The 24,258-nt window shown below is 34.1% G+C and overlaps 1 protein-coding gene across 13 annotated transcripts in view; it reads right to left on the bottom strand.

The window, feature by feature from the left end:
* The window catches only part of UBR2 (ubiquitin protein ligase E3 component n-recognin 2), a 103,830-nt gene that overhangs the window by 55,884 nt on the left and 23,688 nt on the right, over nt 1–24,258 (bottom strand). For 12 of the 13 annotated variants that reach the window (XR_011251463.1, XR_011251462.1, XR_011251464.1 and 9 more), the window contains 8 exons: nt 17,315–17,393; nt 15,275–15,388; nt 9,461–9,591; nt 7,148–7,286; nt 6,666–6,728; nt 2,507–2,627; nt 584–691; nt 129–217 (listed from right to left, as the gene is read on the bottom strand). Coding sequence is in view for 6 of the 13 variants with exons in the window: in XM_069564476.1 (XP_069420577.1) it covers nt 129–217; nt 584–691; nt 2,507–2,627; nt 6,666–6,728; nt 7,148–7,286; nt 9,461–9,591; nt 15,275–15,388; nt 17,315–17,393 (844 nt within the window). In the remaining 7 variants the exon portion in view is untranslated. Of the gene's footprint in view, nt 1–128; nt 218–583; nt 692–2,506; nt 2,628–6,665; nt 6,729–7,147; nt 7,287–9,460; nt 9,592–15,274; nt 15,389–17,314; nt 17,394–24,258 lie in introns of those variants that run through there. The other variant, XM_069564477.1, reaches the window with a different exon arrangement.

The raw sequence follows: 24,258 nt of genomic DNA, 5'->3' as shown, positions 1-24,258 counted from the left end.
ATTTAAAATTAACATAATGACATATTGCTATTAGCTATTAATTTTACAAATGCTGGATATAATCATGGACTACAGCTATTCTGTATATAATCTATTTTATTATTCTTCAAAAGTGAGAAACTACTTACCTTTGCAAATCGAACAGCAAACAGTTTCTTGTATTTCAAATCCATAAGTAGACTGCTCATGAACAACTGATGATACACACTCCTAGCACCTTTTACAAAAAGAGCAGATGTAACATGACGATATACCAAACAAGCCAAAAATTACATTTTCAAAGTTTTCATATGATCAATTGTATTTTTAAGTCTCAAGCGCAAAACTCTACATGTATTCCTTAAAACATGTGAAACCTGTTCTTTAAAAATCAGTTTTTCTAAATGAATTCTTCCAACAAAACAAAGGTTATTTGAGTCATGGATCCTCAAATCTGTTTTCTCCCCAAAGAATAAGATTGCATGAGCTAATTCTAAAAACCATAAACATATTTATTAAATATTTCCTCAAATGAAAAAGAAACTTAAATATCCCAATTACCTATGAAAGTTCCCCTATACCTTACAGTAGTTAAGATACTTACCTTTCCACAATTTGGAATCACTAAGCATCAATCTATCCACTAGAGAAGAGTTTTCACCATCTGGCCCTTCTTGTAAACCAACCTGACATAAAATTCGGCGAAGGCCATCTTAAAACAGAAAGAAAAATAGTCAAGAAATAGTTAACTTCAAATATTAAAATAACATATTAGTAAAAATGTTCAAACGGACTTACTATAGTTTTTACTTGCCTTTAAAAGGTCAAATTTATTCAGAAAAAGTAACTTTATTAACTATTTTGTTAACATTTTCACAAAATGGAGAAAAATTCCAAATCTTGCATTATATACCAATTTTTATTCCAGAATACCAAAACATTTGTCTATCAGAATGGCAATGATCTTTTAAACAATTTAAACAAAGAATCCAAAAGCCACTGAAGTAAACACAGTTTTCTAAGCACCTATGCTAATTAAACCAGGTATTAGTAAAATTATATTAGTTTAAAAAATTATATATTAATAAAATTATATATCCTATGATAACAGAAGATAGGAATAATATGAAATTATGCTACCATTTAAAAGAATACATGCTCTGTACTTTATATATACCAGTCCATTTTACTGTTATTATGCAAAATGTTCTTCATTAAACAAAAATACAAAAATATATACTTATGTATACCCACTATATGAGAGGCTTTGGAAGGCAAATTCCTACATATTCTAAATGCTAAACTAAAAAAAAAAACCTTTAAATATTAATGTAAGCATTAACAAAACTAGAACTTTAATACCTTCCAGTTTCATATTTTATATTTAAAATCACTGTTTTTAGTCATCTACAATCACGTAAAATAATCTGAAACTTCTTTTAAAATTTAATTATAAGAGCTACCAAACAAATTTTTTAGAAGGCTACAGAGAAAATTTTATATACATATTAAATAATAGATGATAAGGTCTTTAAATTATTGATGATAAATTTTCTCAAAGAAAATTTTTAGCAGAAAACTGTTTCCATGACACTATTTATTAATTCTGTAGCACAGTACTTGGCATTCAGATAGATACCCAATGGAAAACAGCAAAGTTAAAAAAGGTTAATAAAACTAATTGGAAAGACATTTAAAAGGCAAGCAAACATGTTCTACTAAATTGCCACACCTCCTGATTTTCACCTGTCAGTTCACAGTTGGCAATACTCTTTCTAATAGCTTCTTAATACAAATGTTTTAGAAATTTTTTTTATAGCAAACATTGTAATATCTATTCAAACCACATCCCTTGCCTGCAGAAATGTAGGACAGCTTAGATGTATTCCTAGTTTATTCTTCAGTGTTACACAACAAACTTGTATTTTTGGCATTGGACATGAAGGCTCTTAATTATTACCAGTACTTTTAAAAGATTATCTAATCTGTAGATTGTGGAAAAACAAAAACTCAAATACACAGTAACTTCAAATTTGCATATTTTCAGGGTTGCAAATTATCAGTAAACACATATTATAGAAATCAAAACAAAGATATCCTTTAAACAACCATTTAGGTTCTATTTACAGTAGCTTTTTCTAGCTTGCTTTGTGGGAAAGAATTCCACAGGAGGCTCCATTAAAAATAGGTTCTTTTATAAAGTTGGTAAGATTTAGATTCATTAGCATATTAAAATCATTTACAATCGTTTAACCCACTGTTTCCTTTATTTATTTGAAGATAAATAAATATCTTTTATTTATGTATGAAAATACATAAATGTATGTATATAAAAAAGATCCCATAGATCAAAATTTGGGAAATATTTGTGTATATAAAGATATTTTGAGATGGTATTTTAAAACTAAGGCAAAGAAAGAAAAGAAAACCAGAACACCTGATTCCATTTGTTACTTTTCCAAAATAGTTTTGCTAGAGCATATGAACTCATTTTTAAGTCAATTTGTAAAAGGTTTTATGGACCTACCTGAATATCCAATAATACTTCCCAGCCAAGACAAAAGTTTCAAACCAAAATTCTGATGTGCAACAATAGACGAATGCATAACTTGAACTTTGAGTGGCTTTGTCTGTCTACTGGTATTTCTCTTAAAAAGAAATGACAGGATGAAAACAAACAAACTTAAAAAGGCTATTTTATAGAAAATAAGCCAAATTTTTATTTAATATAACTACACTCTCATCATTATGGGTGAGTTATTCATGAACGTGTGTAAGAAAAACACGACTTGGGTTGCTTTATTCAGATTCTAATTTTCAAGAAGGAATCCTAGGATTCTTACAAAAAAGTAAGAAGTTATAGTTTTAATCTGTATTCTTGGTCTTATGTCTGAAAATGTGCCCCATCAGTTACAAATTATTTAAATGTTAAACTGGCTGTATGTTTTTAAACTAATTTCTTACTGTAATTACACTAATTTGAATAATTTACTTCACTGCACAAATGTGATGTTATCAATACTTTAAAAAAAATTATAGTAAACACCCAACATTTCCAGCTTAACCATTTTTAAGTATGCAGTTCTGTGGTGCAAAGGACACACTAGTGTGCAACTGATTTCCAGAACTCTTCATCTTGCAAATGAAACTCTGTACCCACTCTGGTACCTCATACAAACAGAACCATACATTACCTTCTTGTGACTCCTTATTTCACTTAGCATAATGTCCTCAAGGTTCACCTACACTGTAGTGTGTACCAGGATTTTCTTCCTTTTAAAGGCTGGATAAAATTCTACTGTATTTATATAAATTCTGTTTAACCATTCATACAGTTAAATTGCTCCTTAAGTGTCTATCAGTGGATGAATTGATAAGACACTTTTTGTCAGCTGAATAATGCTGTTATGAACATGAGACTCTGCTTTCAATTCTTCTGTGTACATAATCAGAAGCAAAACTGTTGGATCATATGGTAATTCTATTTTTAATTTTTAGAGGAAGCACCATACTGTTTTCCATAGTGGTTGCACCATTTTACATTCCCACCAGTAGCACACGAGGGTTCCAATTTCTCTATATCTTTGCCAATACCTGTGATTTTCTGTTGTTGTTTATAATAGCCATCCTAATGCATATGAGGTGCTATCTTATTGTGGTTTTTACTTGCATTCCCCTAATAATTAGTAATATTGACCATGTTTCCATGTTCTTTGCCAATCTGCATATCTTCTTTGGAGAAATGTATTTAAATCTATCAAAACTTTTCATTTAACATGTTTCCCCCCCTTTTCCTTTAGAATCATCTCTTTACCCATCTCATCCCATCTCCATAAACCACTTTAGCACAGTATACCTTTGCATATTTTATCCACCTATATGTATCATATATGTACACAGTTATAAAGACTTTTATTTGATTTTCAAAAAAATGGAATATTACCATACTCTTTTGCATCTTTGTGTTAATAGATTTTTTGGGGGGGTGCTTAATGACTCATCATATACTGTGGTGTGTATTTATTTAAACATTCTCTAGAGAAGGGTATTCATATTCTCTCTGTTTCAATCTTCTATGACTACAACAAAGGTAGTACTGAACATCTTTGTACACACACTAACTGGTGTTTGTATTTTTATGGGATAGATTTCTAGGAGAGGCAACATTTTAATATATGCTACTAGACTGTTTTCCAAATACATGGTAGTAATTAATGCATCTCTGCCTGCAAGGTACTTTATCACTCTAATTTCTCCATCTGTTGGGTATGAAATCTCCCTATCATTTTGCTAATTACTAGTGAGTTTGAGTCTCTTTTTGCATATATTTATACCATTGAGATTATCTCTGCTGTGGTTGTCTTTCCAAACCCCATGTCCATTTTTCTATTCTGTTGTTTGCTCCCTACCTGATAATCTATGAGTGCTCTGTTCATCATAAACATTAAATGTCTATCCTGTGCGTCAGAAGTAATTTTCCTAAATTTACTGACATTTTTAATAATATTCTGCTACGCAAATTTTTTATGTAGTCAAAAAAATGTATTCTTTTTAACTCCTGGGGTTCTAGTCTTGGTTAAGAAGCTCTCCTCCTCCCTTAGAATATATCTTTGTCCTAGATTTTCCTCATCCTAGTATCTATTTCTGGACTTTCTATTCTATATTATGAAAATAGTATTGCCATATCTAGGCAGACATTACCAGAGACTACAAATACTTATTTTTTAGGGAAAAACTGAAATAATACTATTATAAACAACAAATTAAAGGGAAAAAATGTCATCTCCTTTACCCGGATTCTGTAAAATTACCTGTAAAATTCTGTCCTGATTGCTTTATCACTTACACATTATCTTTCTTTCTCCACACACAAACAAAATAGAACCACAGAAGGTAACTCATATGGATCATGTCCTCTTATTCCTAAAACTTCAGTATATAGTTTCTAAGAATGGGAATGTTCTACCACAGTATTGTTTCTAATCCATTATTAAATTGAGTATGTCCAGATAACAAGAATTCTTAAAGTAAGACACAAATTCATTAACAGAAAAATATAGTTTACTACATTAAAATTAAAGTTTTTGCTCAAGGAGAGGCATCACAAATTAGATATAAAGTTGTATGTCAGGAAAAGATACTGCAACAAAAGATCAGGAGTCAGATTATGTAAGGAACCCCTACGAATGAGTAAGAAAAAGACAAATAACTTAATAAAAAAATGGGTAAAGGGTATGAACAAAAAATTGACAGAAAACTTAAATGACCAATACATTAAATATGAAATAAGATACTCAGTAATCGAGGCAGTGCGAATTTAACAGATGAGATGCCATACATACACAGCAGGTTGGCAAAATTTTTTAATTTGACAATATACAGTTCTGACAAAGTGGTAGAGACATGGGAACTCTACTTCACTGCTGGCTGGAATGTATATTGGGTACCACTATTTTGGAGATTAACTTGGCAAAATCTAGTATGGCTGAAAATGCTTATAACTTAACAACTTGACCATTCCATTTCTTGGTATATATACTAGAGAAACTTTTGCTTCTATGCCACAAGAGAACCAAAAAAAGTCCATAGCAGGACTGACAGTCTTGGAAAAAATTGGAAATATCCAAACTCCATCAACAGGAGAATGTAAAATTATAGTATAGTCATCAACGGAATACTTTACAGATACATATATCAAAACAGATAAATCTACAAACAACACTGACAGGAAAAGACAAGTCACCATTGATGGTATAGTCATCAATGGAATACTTTATACCATACATGTATCAACACAGATAAATCTAGAAATAACACTGAAATGAAAAGCCAAGTTACAATATAATACATTCAGTATGAATCTTGTTACATAATGTTTAAAGACCTCCAAATCAATGCATATAATATTGATAGGTATTTAGCAGATAAAAGTATAAAGGCGTGTGTGGAAATGAAAAATTAATTAACAAAAGTAGTTATCTCTAGTAAAAGAGGAAGGGGAATGGGATTTAGAAGAGACAATACAAGGGCCTCTGTACTATTTTATTTATTTAAAATAAGCACGAAGAAAATAAGATATAATGTAGTACACAGGCATTTACTGTGTTATCTCCATATTTTATCTATATATTTAAAATATTTTACAATATATAAAATTATACTTTAAAAGGACATTCACATAAAATGCAGTTACATGGAATAGTTAAAAACAATAAATTCTAACTTTTAAAAATAAATCTAAATGTGGGAAACAGTTTTGTTTCAGATGTATTATACACTAAATGCTATTAGGATATACAGCATACCTTGTTATAAGGTACCAACAACTTCCCCTGAATTCTAATCTTGGTGCTAAAGGCCAATTTAATTCCTAAAAAGGTAACATGAAACCCTATCAAAAGCAAAACAAAAAGCAAAAAACTTTCTAAGACATCTGTGATGAAGAAATAGAAGAGAGAAAAAATATATATGTATTGCATCTAAACATTCATTTTTTTATATCAATCTTAAAGCTTAAAAAAACTAGGTAAAGCAACAAGCAATGTTAAACTAATGTATCCTTAAACATGATTTTTAGCTGACGTCAGCTTTCATGAAGGCAGAAAAATGTGTTCATAAACACCAAAATGTGGGACTAGTTTTACTAATAAAAAATACAAGTGTAGACATGTTTTTATATTACTTACCACAATTATTGATTTTGCTTGTTCACAATACTGGAATTCTCCATATCGAACAGACCTACGTCCCTGTACATAAAAACATTTGACATTAACTTGCAAAAATATTTATATTCAGTATTAATAACTTTTGAACCAGTAAACAGTGTTATATGAGCATATAACAACTCTGGTCAATTTTTAATTATTTACAATGTTTATTTTATTTATCAATTAGAAAGTAAAGTATTTTCCTTCAAAGCAATCCTAACATTTTCAAGCCATCAGTAAGTATATACCTTTGAACAACACTACATTTGTTCTTCTGTGTAGAATGAAGGCAATTTATGTTTTCACCTAAACTTTCTGACAATAGCCTACAGTTATAGCCAATATATATTCGGGACCATATTCATATGAAATTTAAAAAAATAACCTAGACAAACACAGGATACCGTACCTGTGTTAAAAGTGTAATTATGCAACATCAATGTAATGAAATTACTTACATCTCGATCTACTGTAGTTGCAAAGCCAATGGCTTCTTTTTGTGTACAGTTAACAGCTTTTTGAAGAGTATAAATAACTTGTTCATAGGTATGAACCTCATCATTAAACAGCATGCAATAGTAGGTGTCACTCTTCTCACTGTGGGATAAAACATTAATCATACATCATCTATTTGCCTATCACCCTGCTCCAGGATGATTTATTAAGAGAACACTTTGTCCTGGGATTCTCTAGTATCTCAGACGGTAAAGAATCTGCCTACAATGCAGATTGAAACCCAGGGTTCAATCCCTGGGTTGGGAAGATTCCCTGGAGAAGGGCATGGCAATCCACTCCATTACTCTTGCCTGGAGAATTCCATGGACAGAGGAGGCTAGAGGGCTACAGTCCGTGGGGTCACAAAGAGTTGGACATGACTGAGCACCTAACATTTTCACTTCAGACACTTTGTCCTAGGGAATGTGCTAGGTACTAGGCACATATTTGTAATGAAGTCATCTGTGGTCCCTACATTCTACAATGTTATCAAGCTGGTGTGAAAAATACATACATATAACCTGTGTGAACTGGCTTTTATCAAGAACAGGATGCCAGAGTGGGATAAAACCGGTCTGGGAGTTCAGGGAACTGCTACAGAAGTAACTTGAGAGCTGAAGTCAGAACTGGCTATCAGTGGTACTCACTGGGAGGAATTCTCCTCAGCCCTCCATAGATGACCAGTTGGCAATGTCTGGAGACATTTTTGGTCATCATGACTGGGATAGGAGTGCTACTAATGTCCAGTGGGTAGAAGCCAATGATGCTGCTAAAAATTCTACAATGCACAAGTCATACCCATAATATCTGGCCCCCAAAGTCAACAGTGCCAAGGCTGAGAAACTATGGGCTAGAAAAAAGTGAACGCAAAGACCCTGAGGTGGTAAAGGTAAACTGGGCGGTGGAGCACTGGGAGGAAGGAGGAAGTTAGTCTGGAGAGAGGCAGAAATCTTAAAGACCTTGAAACAGATTTGGACTTTTCCATCCTAAGAGCAATCCAGGATTTGAAATGGTAAAATAAGAGCTATAGTTAGATTTGCCTTAAAATTCACTGTGGCTACAGTGTGGAGAATGAACTGAGGGAGACAAGAGTGGTTATGGCAGTCTGGTTAAGGGTATCATGCTGTCCAAGGATGTAATTAATGTAATTTGGACTACCAGAGTAGTAATGCAGATGAACAAAAGTAGAACAATTTTATACAGGGGGAACCTGCTGGACCTGAAATCTAAGTGGATATATGCGTGATTCAAGTTTCTGGGTAGATGAAACATCATTTACTAAGATGAGAAAACATTACAAGAGAAGTAAGTTAGATTGTTTTCCCTTCTATGCTGGTGGTCCCAAACTTACAATGGAACAGAAAAATAAAAACACAACTTTTCTATTCTCTAGGGTCTCAATTTGGATTTTAGATTTAGATCTTAGTTGGTTCCCAACTCAAAATACATGAAGATAAAGTTATGAGGTTAACTAAGTCATTTTCAACATTTCCAAAAAGAAATGTAAACATTTCATTAAGAAACAGAAACCATAACCTGATTATTTGGAACACTGTTGAGAAAGCAAAAAAGATACAGCACCAATGTCCTTTAAACTCTCACTTGTATTCAACCTTGAGTATGAGTATGATTCCAACAAGCTTGGTTAGAATTAAAAGTAAAAGAGAAGGCTGCTCAAGGCAAACACATTCTTGCAAAAAAGTTAAGTCCTTAGCCGCAATACAGCTATAGCAGAATCCAGCTCTCTGGTTGCAAATTTACAATCTCCTCAATAATTTAAGAACAAATGGTTATTAAAAAAAATGTTAGATGTATACCCAAAGAAGCACAAAGTATAGAATACACTTAAAAAAAATTCAGAATCAAAATGGTTAAAAGTGAATTTGTGCATTTAGTCAAACCAAAAAACTCACTTCACTTAGGTCACAGTGCTCATTCCCTAATCAAATCTGACAGATGAAACAAAAAGAATTATCGAGTTAACAGCTTTAACACAAAAAGAAGAGAAAAATGCCCATGCTTGCAACCAGTGGTACAGCTTTGATGTGGCTAAAATATGGCTATGAATCAGCTAAAGCAACCAACAGGGAAAAACCTCTACTAATTAAACAGCTCACATATATTTTAAAACTATAAAATCAAGGTTATTATTTTGTTGAAAACTAATAATTAAAAAAGATTATGTTCAATCCTAGCTGTATTAATTTGAGGAATGAGAATCAAAATGGTTAAAACTGAGTATAAGCAAATACTAAGAATAAATGGGTTGTACTTACATCATCTCTAAATCTGGTGGCAATTCACTTTCTTTTTCCCAGGTTAGTATCTCTACTGCATATCGAAACATAATAGCAAAAATGTTATAAGTTCTTGCTATCACATCTTCTGATAAATGGACAAGAGGATCCTGAAAGAAGAAGAAAAAAGCAACCATGTTAACCATACATTAATGCTCATTTTTTCCATTCTGACTTCCTCCTCAAAATACTAAAAGGCTGACTGATCCTCCAGTGTCAATTTCTCTTCAATTTGATCCTATATGTTATATCTCAGCAAATCAAACTTCTAAAACATTTTGTCCACAATAATCCCTATTACTGAATCTTCTGAATCAAAATATTCCAACGCTCTCCAATGCCTAATTGGAGAAGGAAATGGCAACCCACTTCAGTGTTCTTGCCTGGAGAATCCCAGGGATGGAGGAGCCTGGTGGGCTGCCGTCCCTGGGGTCGCACAGAGTCGGACACAACTGAAGCGACTTAGCAGCAGCCGCCAATGCCTAATAAATCTAAAAATTTTGGAATGGCATTATGGGATCTTAAAATTTAAGCATGTTTACAGCTTCATATCTCTCTAATCTCTAATTTCCAGGACAAAGAAAAGTTATCTTAGGACAGACAAGCAATATTTAGTTTTACAGGTATAAAGGAAAGCCTGATTTTGAGGATTCTAAAGGGGAGAAGTCAACAAGATCAGAAAACTGCTCCTTGGATGCAGTTAAGAATCACTCACTTTCAGTGAGACAAGTTGTGTATGCATGTAACACGGAACTTCACACATTAGACTTAACAGTGAATAAGTCACTAAATTTCAAGGCTAATGTAAAAAAGTATTACTATAAACATACACTAAATTTATCATGGTATCTTTCAGTCAGGCTGGCAAAATGTTTTATACAATCTTTAATCTTAATACTTTATCTTATGCTTAGATTTAAGATAAACATGTTATTCAGCTTAATGGCTAAAAGCGTTATATTCATCTCTCAATAAGAAAATCAATATATTCCAACATGATGGAATGGGAACCAGCATATTCTTGCAAATATACCTAAGGATACAGAAACATTTTTGTACATCCTCACCAGGGACCAGCTTAATGGAACTGATATAAATCAATGAAGGAGAATAATAACAAGAATGAAGAAAAAAGGACAGATTCCTAAAGAAGATGGGTGCAGGGCTTAAAGAATGTAAGAAAAAGTAAAGTAAGAAGAAGGCTTTCCAAAGTCTTACAGAACTTTCTACCTATGCTTTATATGTTCCATCAAAAAAAAATTTTTTTATACTGCTACCAGGTTTGCTACCATTTCTTATGGAGACTTTGGAAGTTAACATGGTAAAATCACCTATTATAAAGAAGGTACCGGAACTGGAACCTTTTGGAGATTCACAGAAGAGTGGCTAGTAATCATAAAATGAACCTCACACAGAACTAAAATAAAAAGTAGAACCAAAACTCAGTTTTCTAGGTTATAGTATCTCACTATATAGTCATTCCATTTCTTACAATTATGTCCCATAATACAAGGCATTTTAGAGGACTGAAGAATTATGATAAACAGGATTTATAAGAATTAAATGGTGTTGAGATAGAGACAACTGCCACCTCTTGAGAATCCAAGCCAGTAGTGTTCAAACTCTGTTCTACAACATCCCAGGGCCTGGCAGAGATGTTTCTTATTTGAAATACACATCTGTTTAAAATACATGATTATCTATATTTTTAAACAGTCTCCAGATAAAGATTCTTCTGACATCTTTGTATGCACATGTTAACTTGTTGAAAATGGTTATGGATTAAGAAACATTTCTGCACTGAAGAGATGCTAGGCTGTGCAAGTCTATCCATGTGTACGGTGGGAAATCAAATGCTATTTGAAGAGACCGCTGTTCAAAGTGCTCTTATCACAGCATAAGTCAGTCAGAATGAGAAAATAAATGACCGTCTTATTCTATGTTGTATTACCTATCATGATTAATAATGGTTTTGATGATATTTATATTAGAGGATGCAAGCCTTTGTCAGTGAGTTAAAAAGGCTAAAAAGGCTACCATTATCTTAGAAGACCATGGGAATTATGGAGAACTTTAATCTTTTATGTGATACATTTCTATACCTCTATAATGTTTGAATTTTTAGAATGTCAAAAGAAAAAACAGAGAATTCCCTGGTGGTCCAGTAGTTAGGACTCTGAGCTTTTACTGCTGAGGGCATGCGTTCAGTCCCTGGTTGGGAAACTAAGATCCTGCAAGCCAAGTGACACAGCCAAATAGAAAAAAAAAGAAGGGGAAAAAAGGTAACCATAAAATATAAAAGAGTTTAACTGCTGTCTTATGCAAATAAGGTATGAATGAGAGCTTTCTCCACACTGCCCAACTAAAACTAGAAATTAACTAGAAACAAAATAATCATGAATGCCTTTCTAACAAGTAAATAATATACATTCCAACTTATAAAAAATAAATTCATTAATAATACCAATTTTATGTTTTACTATTGGGATTTAATTAAAACTTTATTTTAAAAAATTCCACTGCCAAAAAATGTTTCCAAAAATCAGTGTAATGTACTATCAGACTTGTCTGAAATACCTGGGTTTAAAGCCCAGCACCAGCACTTACTGTGTGGGGTATTGCAGACAACTTTCTTAAAATAAGATTCAAGTTTCCACAGCTACAAAATATGGGTAACAGTAGTATTTATCTTACACAGCTGTTCTAAACACTATCTCAACAGAAGTATATAATCCAATTTTTCCAACTTTTTCTTAAGATGTAGGCTGAATGTATAACAAAAATAAAATTATGTTCAATAAAAACAATTATATGACAGACTAAAAAGCCATGTTCCAAGTATTACATAGCTTTCTTCCATTTCAAGCACAAAATATAGAAAACTGAGATAATGTATGAATTTAGTGAAGGGGGACCAGGTATGTTAAACAGAATGCTATCTTTTTAATACCTCCTAGTCTTTCCTCAAAGACTTCATTCTCTTAACTGAATTCTTAAGTAGGAATTAAATGGCAGAGTCTGGAGGTTTGATTCTCTATCAAATTGCTGGAATATATATTTTCCAGGCAGGACCATATAATTTCACTCAAGCAGGTATCTTGCTGGCATTTTCTTTTTTTTTCAACAGTATTAAATTTTAAACATTTATTTATGTTTACTGCACTGGGTCTTCACTGCTGTGCACAGGCTTTGTCTAGTTGTGGTGAGCATGGGCTTCTCATTGCAGTGGCTTTTCTTGTTGCAGAGCACAGCTCTAGGTGCTCAGGCTTCAGTAGTTGCAGCATGCAACTACTCGGGCTCAGTGGTTGCAGTTAACGGGCTTAGTTGCTCCACAGCATGTGAAATTTTCCCAGACCAGGGACTGAACTTGTGTCTCCTGCATTGGCATGTAGATTCTTAACCACTAGACCACCTGAAGTCTTAGCATCTTCTGAAAATTTAGGAAATTAACCTGTCTTCACTACTTGATAGCTACCCCACTAACGTATGAGGATAAAGCCAACAGAGTAACCACAAGCAGATTCATAATTTTTCTTAGAAAACTTAAAGTAAATAATCTGCTGGTATCTAGTACCTCATATTGAGCCATGATCAGCTGTATCTAGTTCTAAAACATTTCTATCACTTCAGAGTAAAAGCCCTTACCCATTAAGCAGTTTTTCTCCATTCTTCTCTTCCCAATCCCCTGGCAACCACCAGTCTGTTCGAAACAGATTTCTCTTCTGGATATTTCATGTAAATGGAATCATGCAATATATGACCCTCTGTGTCTGGCTTCTCTCATGATGTTTTGAAAGTTCATTACTTCATTTCTTTTTATAACTGAGTAATATTACACTGGATGTTTATCCATTCACACACTGAGAGACATTTTGGCTATTTCCACCTTTTGGCTATTACGAATAATGCTGCTACTAACATGTTTGTGCATGTACATATCAGAATATTTGTTTTTAATTCTTTTGCATATATACCTAGAAATGAAATTACAGGCTTATATGGCAATGTTTACCGTTTGAGGAATAGCCAAACTGTTTTCCACAGTGCTGAATCATTCTGTATTCCCACTAGCACTGTAGAGTTCCAATTTCTCTATATTCTTTCCAATCTATTTACCACTTTTTTGATTATGTCCATCCTAATGGGTGCGAGGTGGTATCTCACTGTGGTTTGATTTACAATTCCCTAATGACTAATAATCTTGAGCATGTTTTCATGTGTTTCTTGGTCATTTGTATTATATCTTCTTTGGAGAAATGTCTATTCAGGTCCTTTGCCCATTTTTAATTGTGTTGTCTTTTTGTTGCTGAGTTATAAGATATATATTCTAGACACCAGACACTTATCAGATATCATTTGTAAATATTTTCCCCCAGAATCCTAAAGTTTTATATTAGTTCTCAACTTTTTTTCAAAAGTGAAAACCCCCTTTTCCAAATTTATCTTTGTTTGCCTTGCTTGTATTTTTATACAGAATCCCAATCCAATATGTAACAGATAAAAATGGAGCTGTTCCAACTGCCAGTGGAGGAATCGGAAACCCTGACCACTTGGCATCTCTCTTTAGCAGATAATCCCAGAACACATGCACAAAGCAAATGAAACACAAACAAATACATGTTTCCTATAGCACTGAATCATTTTGCACAAACTTCATCCATCCAAAACACAGTGGAACACAGTTTAAAAGACACTGTCCTACACCGTAAGTTCTTTGGTCATTCCGTTAAAATACTTGAGACCAGGAAGATACATGCATGAGGAAGGACTAGTAATGTCCACTTGCCCCAAATCTATATGAGATTTACTTACTAACAATGCATAAGTACTTTAAATATACCCACCTCTCTGCCATTTTAAATTAAAATCTGAATTAAGATCCTAAATCAAATATCAACTGCCACAACAGCAGAGTTTGAAGTTATTTATTTAGTAAGAACCCACTGAATCATTCTAAATATCATTTAAAGAAAAACAATGAAGGATCAATGACAATTTTAGAAAGCACATTATTTACTGGAGTAAGTATAATTCATACTGAGCTATCATCCCAATGTTTGTCCCATCACATATCCAACAACACTGATTTACTGGGAGACGACAAGTAGGACTGGCTGCCATGGATGACTATAGAAAAGAAAGGTATCCAGTCTACAAAGTCTTGGTCACAACACAAATAAAAATCAACTAAGCTAACTGGTCTGCTGCTAAGTTGCTTCAGTCGGGTCCAACTCTGTGCGACCCCATAGACGGCAGCCAACCAGGCTCCCCCGTCCCAGGGATTCTCCAGGCAAGAATACTGGAGTGGGTTGCCATTTCCTTCTCCAGTGCATGAAAGAGAAAAGTGAAAGTGAAGGCATTCAGTTGTGTCCAACTCTTAGCGACTCCATGGACTGCAGCCTACCAGGCTCCTCCGTCCATGGATTTTCCAGGCAAGAGTACTGGAGTGGGGTGCCATTGCTTTCTCCAAAGCTAGCCCGTCTACATGTATACAAAAATAATCCTTTTAATAAAAAATGAAGACTTAAAAAAACTCATATATGCTTAAAATAAAACAAATGCAAAAGTCCAAATTAAATTAAATTTCTAGAATTTCAAGTGTGTTCTATTAGTAACTGTATGGGATCTATAAAATGCAAAAAAGCTTTTCAAGTATATTTGGACAGTTTATTGTGAGAGGACTATTTTACTTATACAATTCTATATTACAACCTAATTCTAGGTCTGAAAATATTTCAAAAACATAGTTAAAATAGTATTTCCTTAGTAACAATTTTGTGAAAATGTTTTTACCTCTTCTTCCTCAGTTTCATAGGTGTTAAGTTCATGTTTCTGACAGTAAGGACCCTCTTTCCAAGCTTCAGTATCACCACAGTCACAGAAACCTCCACCTCCTGATGTTGTCATCTTGAAAAGAAATTGTAAAGTATCTTGTCAATAAGTATTTACTGAGCACTATCAGCTTATAAATAGGAATATCAAGTGCTAAGGAAATAACATTGCTAAAATGTTTAATTTCTTTGGAGGATAAAATCAAAATGTCAAATCTTTCAATGTTTTAAAACTTATTTTAAATAAGCCTATAGGCTAGTTTAAGTGATATCAAAATAAAATAAGATACTTTATACTGTTTAGTAAGTAACATCTATTTATTTATTTTTAATTGAAGAATAATTGCTTTACAGTATTGCATTGGTTTCTACCAAACAAGGCTACATCTATTTTAAAGAGGTAAAATATGTCCACTTGCATGAGTTTCTAATTAGTAAAAATCACAAGGGTTTTCTTGCTTGGTTTTGGCTAAACTGATATACTGCTGGTATTTGTGCTACCAGCCTATAACATACTATAACAGATTCAAGAGTTACAAAAATTCCTATAACTGCTATCTTCTACAAAAGTCTATAAGAGCGCTGCATGTGTATCAGAGAAGTGACCAATGAAAACTATAGAAATCATTTATTTTTTCTTTTCTAAAACTCTCTAAATAGCATTTTTTGAAAAGGAAGAAAACTTTGGAAATACCACCTGGCCACAAAACCTTTTACCACTTGTAGGAGTCAAGAATTATTCCTGCTTCCTTAAAATACAGCAATGATTCAAGGAATCTGGCAAGATAAAACTTTTTATTTAATAATTAGGAGATTGGAAATTCTGCTTCTGAAAACATGCTGTGAGTTTATGCATGGGTATAGGTGCAAATTTTAGAAAGAGCCTTTCATATTTTACTCAAGGAAAGTATGTATGTGTTACATATCACAAAGTAATTAATGTAAACTCACAAATGACGGTTATTCTTAAGGGCTGCAAAGATACCAAGAAACATGAGCAGGCAGGCATATAGAAAATGATAACTTCCCCCTACAGCTCTTATGCATGTTCTGGTTACCAAAGATAGGTAGAACAACCTAAAGGAAACTAGGATTCTCTTACTGATTTACGAAAATAAAAAGAATATACAAAAACATGAATTTAATTTTGCAGCTGTTTTAGTTGATTATTATCAATACTTGGTAGAGTAAATAAAAACAAACAGGAGACAAAGTCCTGAATTAATAAAATGAATTGAATTAATAAAATGACTGCAATATTTCTTCTCTATCATTTTACTTGAGATTAGTGAGAGAAATTCCAGCTACTAACAGCTCCCTAAATTTTTGAATGTTCATAGCTCTGGCTTCAATTTCCAGTAGAAGAACCAGGACAGGCTTAGCAATTAATCTGCCTATGTATTTATTCTCTGGCCCTGATTTAAAAGCAAACACACTTGATTTTTGGAAAAGTATTGTTTGTATTATAGCACTAAAACAAACAAAACCTGGTTAGCCTTATGTTCTGGAGTTGGCTCTCTTCTACACTGTATAACAGCAGGTGCCTCTTTAACATTAAGAAACAATAGTCTGTAGAAGTTCACCAACAGAATATTTCTTAAAGGTATAATCCTGTCACTTTTCCTCATTTTGCTCAGTCATTCTCCCTTCAGAGTCTCCCTTTCACATTTTAACTCTCACCTTTATTCTCTAATTTTTGATAACCTGCTTTATAAACCTAGAATTGGAAAGATAATAAACATTAAAAATAAACAGCAAAGCAAACTAGCTGAAAACCAATACTGGAACATCGGTCTTGCCTTTCTTAAACCATGTATTCCATGAAATCTGGATTCATAATTTGTCTCTACACTGCCATCACATGTTTGATGGTACTTAAATAACACATTTCTTAACCACTCTCCCCAGTTTCAGTGTTAAATCTTGGTATTTTAAAAAGGAAGAAAATGTATTGAGTATAAATTTCAATACTAGGTGTGGTTATCGTTTGGATATTACTAACCCTATATCGGTGGTCTCTGTGAATACTTCCCAAAAAGCACTCCATGCATAAAACACAAGTTGGATCAACTGCACAGTCTCTGTAAAGTTAAAGAAAAAAAAAATCAGAATGTATAAAATAACTGTATATTTTACAATGTAGTATTTCGAACTAGAATCTATCTTAGAAGAGCCAGAATAGTGAAAAGCCTGCTGTAAGAAGAAAAAAGTTACTGCTCCTGAAGAGCTGTCAGATCTCTGATCAATGAAGTCTGCTTAAGAAACTGTTTCTCATACTGGATGTACCTTAGGGGGTCTTAGAGGGCACACATTACCAGAATGGCAATCTTCCCTAAAGATATGGGGAAATCGTACTTTATATTAAAACACACAGATGTATATGGAATTGATTTTATATATTATACATTCTTAAGATATATCCTGAGATTTCACGTAACTTTATCCAAACAGATAATTCAGACCAAGGGTCATCGAAGTGGATTCTATGTACACTCCCCAAAGGCAAGATGCAAGAAGACAATATTAAACATAGATCTATTTAATTTTCACTAATTTAAAAGGCAACCACATACCAAGCATTCAATATAGGGGCTGACATGGGTCTCTACATTTGTATATCTGATGGTCGCACAACATCTATGGTTCATAAGACATCCTGATGGGAGAGTAAGATTCTACAAGGTGCATGGGTTGACAGTGGTAGCCTCAGTCACTTCATTTGCTTTTATCACACTGTCAATCAGATATACTTAAATATCATACTTTAAATAAGAGAATCTCTATGATTCTATGAAATGAGTCGGGAGTCATGAAAATCTTTACATTTCCCCTTATCCTGTTTCTGTATCCTCATAGGTAACCACCCTGCCGCTGCTGCTAAGTCACTTCAGTCGTGTCCGACTCTGTGCGACCCCATAGACGGCAATCCACCAGGCTCCCCCATCCCTGGGATTCTCCAGGCAAGAACACTGGAGTGAGTTGCCATTTCCTTCTCCAAGGCATGAAAGTAAAAAGTGAAAGTGAAGTCACTCAGTCATGTCCGACTCTTCGCAACTCCATGGACTGCAGCCTACCAGGCTCCTCTGTCCATGGGATTTTCCAGGCAAGAGTACTGGAGTAGGGTGCCATCGCCTTCTCGGAGGCAACCACCCTACTATCCTTATTATTGTCTTTTATTTGCATATGTTAGTGGCTCAGTTGTGTCCAACTCTTTGCGACCCCATGGACTGGTAGCTCGCCAGGCTCCTCTGTCCATGGAATTCTCCAGGCTAGCCATTCCCTTCTCCAGGGGATCTTCCCGACTCTGAGACTGAACCTGGGTCTCCTGCATTGCAGGCAGATTCTTTACCTACTGACCCACCAGAGAAGCCCTTTATTTGTATATGTTCTTGCAAAATGTTTTTGAGTACATGTATTTTTTTAAATTCTTTTTAAAATAGTTGTTTTACAGTATTTTATTAGTTTCAGGTATACAGCAAAGTGATTCAGATACACATATATATTTCCAGATTCTTTTCCATTATAGGTTATTAAAAGACACTGAATATAGTTTCCTGTGCTATACAGTAAATATTTGTTTACTAAGTGCATGTATTTTTGATGTGTGCAAATCTTACACATGTATCATTCTGTCTCATTCTGTTCTTTACTCTTTCAGTTCTGCAACACAATCCATTCATTCTGTATGTGTACATTTGATGTGCTGCTTCTAATTGCTACATAATATGTCATGGAGTGTTCCAAAGCATTTTCTCTATACTGTCCCTGCATGGGATACCTGGATTACCTCCAATGCCTTTCTACCACAAATAATGCTGCAATGAACATCCCTGTAAATGTTCTCTCAAGACCTGGTTGAGATTTTCTTTGGTAAATCAACTCTAGAGCAGAACTGCTGGGTCATATACATATATAAAGTTTTTATTCTGAGTGCCATGCTACTGTAGAGTGGTTGCATGTTTCCCAGCAGTGTGTAAGCGGTTTTATAGCCCTGCATCTTCACTAGCATTAGGTTTTTCTCTGGTTTGCTTATATGTACAAGCCTAACAGTGGCTTCCCTGATAGCTCAGCGGTAAAGGATCCACCAGCCAATGCAGGAAACACAGGTTCAGTCCCTGGGTTGGGAAGATCCTCTGGAGAAGGAAATGGTAACCCACTCCAGTATTCTTGCCTGGGAAATCCCATGGACAGAAGAACTTGGTGGGTTACAGTTCATGGGGGTCACAAAAGAGTGGGACACAACTTAGCAACTATACAACAACCAGTGTAACATATATGAAATGGTAAGTAAGTGTTAGCCACTCAGTCGTGCCCGACTCTTTGCGACCCCATGGACTACAGCCTACCAGGCTCCTCTGTCCGTGAGATTTTTCAGGCAAGAATACTGGAGTGGGTTGCCATGCCCTCCTCCAGGGGATCTTCCCAACCCAGGGATCGAACCCAGGTCTCCTGCACTGCAGGCAGATTCTTTACTGACTGAGCTACAAGGGAAGTCCTATGAAATGATACTTTACTATTTTAATTTGTATTTTTCTAATACATTTGAGCAACTCTTCATATACTTACTGCTTTGAGGATTTCCTTTTCTATAAACTGCCTGGTTACATCCTATGCCCATTTTCCTGCTGGGGCTGCTTCATCTTCTTTATTTGCAGGAGTTCCCTGTATAATTTAGTCTAGTGAACATTAATCACTTGGCCATTTACACATTGTAAATATTGTCTCCCATGTGTCATGTATGTATTAGTTTTGCCCATGGGGTCCTTTGTTAAACAGAACTCCCCATTTTGATGCAATTAAATTTACACACAAATTGGTTTGTGCTTTGAGATTTTTATAAGTTCTTTTCCCAATCCTGGGTCACAAAAATACAGGCTTTTAAAGAAAATAATTTTCTTCCATGAAATCTTTTGGTATTTTCCACATTTAGGTGCTTCATCCATCTGGAATCTACCTTTGCATATAATAGAGAACAGAGATAACTTTTATTTCTTTATAGATAATGAGCTGCTTTCTTTGTCTGAAACCATCTAGTAAACAATCTAATTTTTACCTATTGATTGTGGTGTCACCTTTAAACATATTAAGTTCCATTACTTAGGTCTATATGGAACTTATTAGAGAACTTCGGTTCTCTAATATGTTTGAGTGACCTATTTGTTCTTATACTAAACCACACTGTATTACTATGGCTTTTTGTAGAATATCTTAATAACTGATAGGATAAACTCCCTTTTATTCTCCTTTTTAAAAGGCTGAATCACGTAAGTTTACAGAGTTCCTCAAAAATACTCAGCTAAAATTTTGACATGGATTACCTGGAACTTATTGATAAAATTCAGGAGTAATAGCATCCTTTTAAGAGTAAATTATCTAGGTACTTTCTAGGTTTTGTTGTTTTAATGACACACACTTAAATTTTTTTTTCATTTTCTAGTTAGTTAAGGATAATGAAAAGAAACATTATCGATTTTTAATACCCTTGATAAACTTAAGCAATTTTAATAGTTCGCTGATTCTTTTTTCCCCCGAAGTAAATGAGTATATAGTCTGTACACAATGACAATTTAATTTTTTTCCTTACAATATTTATATCTTTTACTTTTCTTCCCTTATACTGTTGACAAGGACTTTGAGTAAAATGTTAAACAGCAGCAGTAATAGTAGGCATCTGTGTCTTGGCTTTAGATATTAAACACATCTAAAGGTTCTTTATTACATTCACTGTCAGTTTACTTGGAAAGTGATAAACTCAGTGATTATCACTCATTAAGTATTATGTTCACTGTAGGTTTAGTAAGAAAGTGCTTTTCTAAAGAGAGCCAAGCAATTATCTTGCCTTTCCTATATAAACTGTGCCTCAGGGTAATCAAAGGATTTATGAGGGATTGTATTTCTTCTTTATAGAAGACTAGCTGATAAACAAAACACAGATGATAAATTCGAATTGCACCATTTTGCGACCACCTAACACAATAAAGATTCAGGCAGCAAGCCATCACTGACTGCTAAAACATTAGGCAAAAAAGCTGGTAGAGGGAATTCCCTGGCAGTCTGGACGGTAAGATTCCATACTTTCAATGCAGAGAGCATGAGTTCAATCCCTGGTTGGGGAAGTAAGATCCCACAAGCCGCATAATGTGGCAAAATAAAGAAATAAATGAAAGGCTGATGGAGACCTTTACAATGGTTGCATCTGCCAGGTACCTAAACCTACTGGTCAATCTTAAAAGCAGTGCCTCCTGATATGAGGAAATAAGAAGTTATGCCTCTGACTTTCCTGGGGTGGCACAGTGGATAAGAATCTACCAGCCAAGGCAGGGGACACAGGTTTGATCCCTGGTTGGGGTTATTCCACATGCCACAGAGCAACTAAGCCCATATGTCACAACTACCGAACCCGCACCCTGGAGCCCACGCGCTGCAACTAGTCAGCTTGTGTGCTGCAACTACAGAAGCCCTTTCGCTCTAGAGCCCATGCCCTCCAACAAGAGAAGCCACCGCAATGAGAAGCCTGCGCAACACAATGAGGAGTAGCCTCTCCTCACCGCAACTAGAGAAAATCCACTCACAGTAACAAAGATCCAGCACAGCCAAAAATAAATAATAAATAAGTAAGCAGGTGTCTGATGTGCAGGTCAGTTAAGATATAAGAAGTTTATTAAAAGAAGTTATGCATCAATGATTATAAAATTATTATCCACCACCTTCCCTAATAATAGAAGTTAACCAAGCCTAACTACCTGTTTGGAAGAAAGACCAGGAAAAAAGAAAAATGTTAAGCAATATCATGTGGCCACTATCAGCCAAACCTAGAATGTGGAAAATTCTACAGGACAAATGACCTGGTTTCTTAGTAACACAAACAGAAAATTGAAAAAAAGTAAAGGAGCTATCATAGTTTAAAAGAAGAAATGATTAACAGCCAAATGCAATGTGTGAACTCTGAAGCCACATTTATGAATCAATTAAGATAAGTTCAACCCTGCTACACAGTAGATAATATTAAGGAATTAGTGTTAATTATTTTAAGACATTAATGGTTATAGAGAAAAAAGGCACATAGTGAGTGTTGATTTTTTTAAAAAGTATGCTATCTGGAATGTTCTTCAAAATAATCTGGCAGGGCAGGAAAAAGTGTATAAGCCTGTACGTGTGCACAGATTAAAGAGTTGCCATATACTGGTAATTACTGAAGCTCACCAATGAGTACTCTCAGGTATATTAGACCACTCACTCTACCTTTATGCTTGAAAATGTCCATAAGAAAAAACAAGAGAAATCTAATATACAAATACTCAATATAAGTTCCCTTATATATTCTTTGTTTGCTAAGAATTAAATCACAAACAATAAATGAAATTTATAAAACACTTTTCTGATTCAAATCAGTAAAACATTTTTCTTTTCTCAACTATTAAAGTAGTGAATTACATTAATAATTATTTTAAAGATGAACTATCTTTGGATTCCTGAACTAAATTCTGTTTGATCATGATGCATCACTCTTTTAGTATATTCTTGGATTCAGATATTTAATATTTTATTTAGGATTCTTTCATCTATATGAATGAGGGAAATGGCTTTATAACATCTCCTTGAATTTATCAGGGCTTGAAATCAAGCTGATAAGTAGCCTCACAAAGAGGTAGTTTTTACTACTTTCCCATTTTCTGTAGTAACTTGCTTAAGAAAGGAATTAACTGTTCCTTCAAAATTTGATAGAATTCACCCGTATAGTCATCCAGGTATGGGATTTTAGGGAGGGAAGATCTTTGATTGCCCTTCCATGTTTTATACTATTTCACATAATATATTCAACTTGCCTATCACTATTCTACAAATTTATCCATTTCATCTACATTTTCAATTTATGTGGGGTTTTTTTTGCATTTACTTGTTCATAATTCTTGCATTTCAGAGGCTGTCACACTTTCTTGGTTCATGGCATCTTTAGCGTCTCAATAGTTTCCTTCAGGGCACCATTATACCAAATGAAACACCTATCAATTCTGTTTATCAAACACTTAGACTCAAAGAATATAGCACCTGTTGGACACTGCACAATTTCTCAAATTTTAGAATCAAACTGGATACTGCCACCCTCATTTCTTATTTCACAGGTATCTGCTTTTTAAAAATCAGCAACAGAGAAGACTCAGCTTTGCAAGAAATGACACCACGAAAAGGAATGCAGTGAGTGTATCAATCTTCATTCTGAATTTTATATATGTTCACCTTCTTTTTTTCTTTCTTGGTCTTCTCAGAAAATTGCCTTAATAATTCCAAAGAGTAAGTATCCCAACTTTTTACTTGTGTTTCATTTTCTGATCTTTTTATTTCCCTTCCTTCTCTTCTTTTGAGTGTGCTCAATTGTTCTAACTTCTTGAACTCCGTGTTGACCTTCTTTTTCTATCTTTGAAATAATTTTATTTATAGAACAGTTGCAAAAATAGTAGAGTTCCTTTACATCCTTACTTTTCCTTAAAAGCTTTCCTTAATGTTAACCAAAGTACAAGGAAATTAATATTGGTATATTATTATTAATTACACACTTAATTTAAAGATCATCAGTTTTCCTACTAAGGTCGTTTACTTCTCTTCTAGGTTCCATACAGGACCTGTCAACCTTTTGGAGATTGAGGTGATTAAGGAAAAAATGACATCTAATGTAATGTGGGAGTCTGTGTTGGATCCTTAATAGAAAAAGAACAATTGAGCAAACCTAAAGGAAGAAGAAGAAAGGAAATAAAAAGAAAGGGATAAGAAATGAGGGTGGCAGTATCCAGTAGGAGTCTAATTAGAAGAGCAGGGATACAAGGAAAACTGCTACTTTAGCTTTCTTCTGCATCATACTTTATGCCTGGTATATTTTTCTCCACTGTTTATATTTTGATTTTTAGTGACCTTCTGTTTTACTTTGCCTCTGATAGATAACATTTTGGA

Source organism: Ovis canadensis, chromosome 20, assembly GCF_042477335.2.
Source record: "Ovis canadensis isolate MfBH-ARS-UI-01 breed Bighorn chromosome 20, ARS-UI_OviCan_v2, whole genome shotgun sequence".
In the NCBI taxonomy this organism is placed as follows: domain Eukaryota; kingdom Metazoa; phylum Chordata; class Mammalia; order Artiodactyla; family Bovidae; genus Ovis; species Ovis canadensis.
The sequence above is the reverse complement of the archived record's forward strand: the minus strand, read 5'-3'. Positions and strand labels throughout refer to the sequence as shown.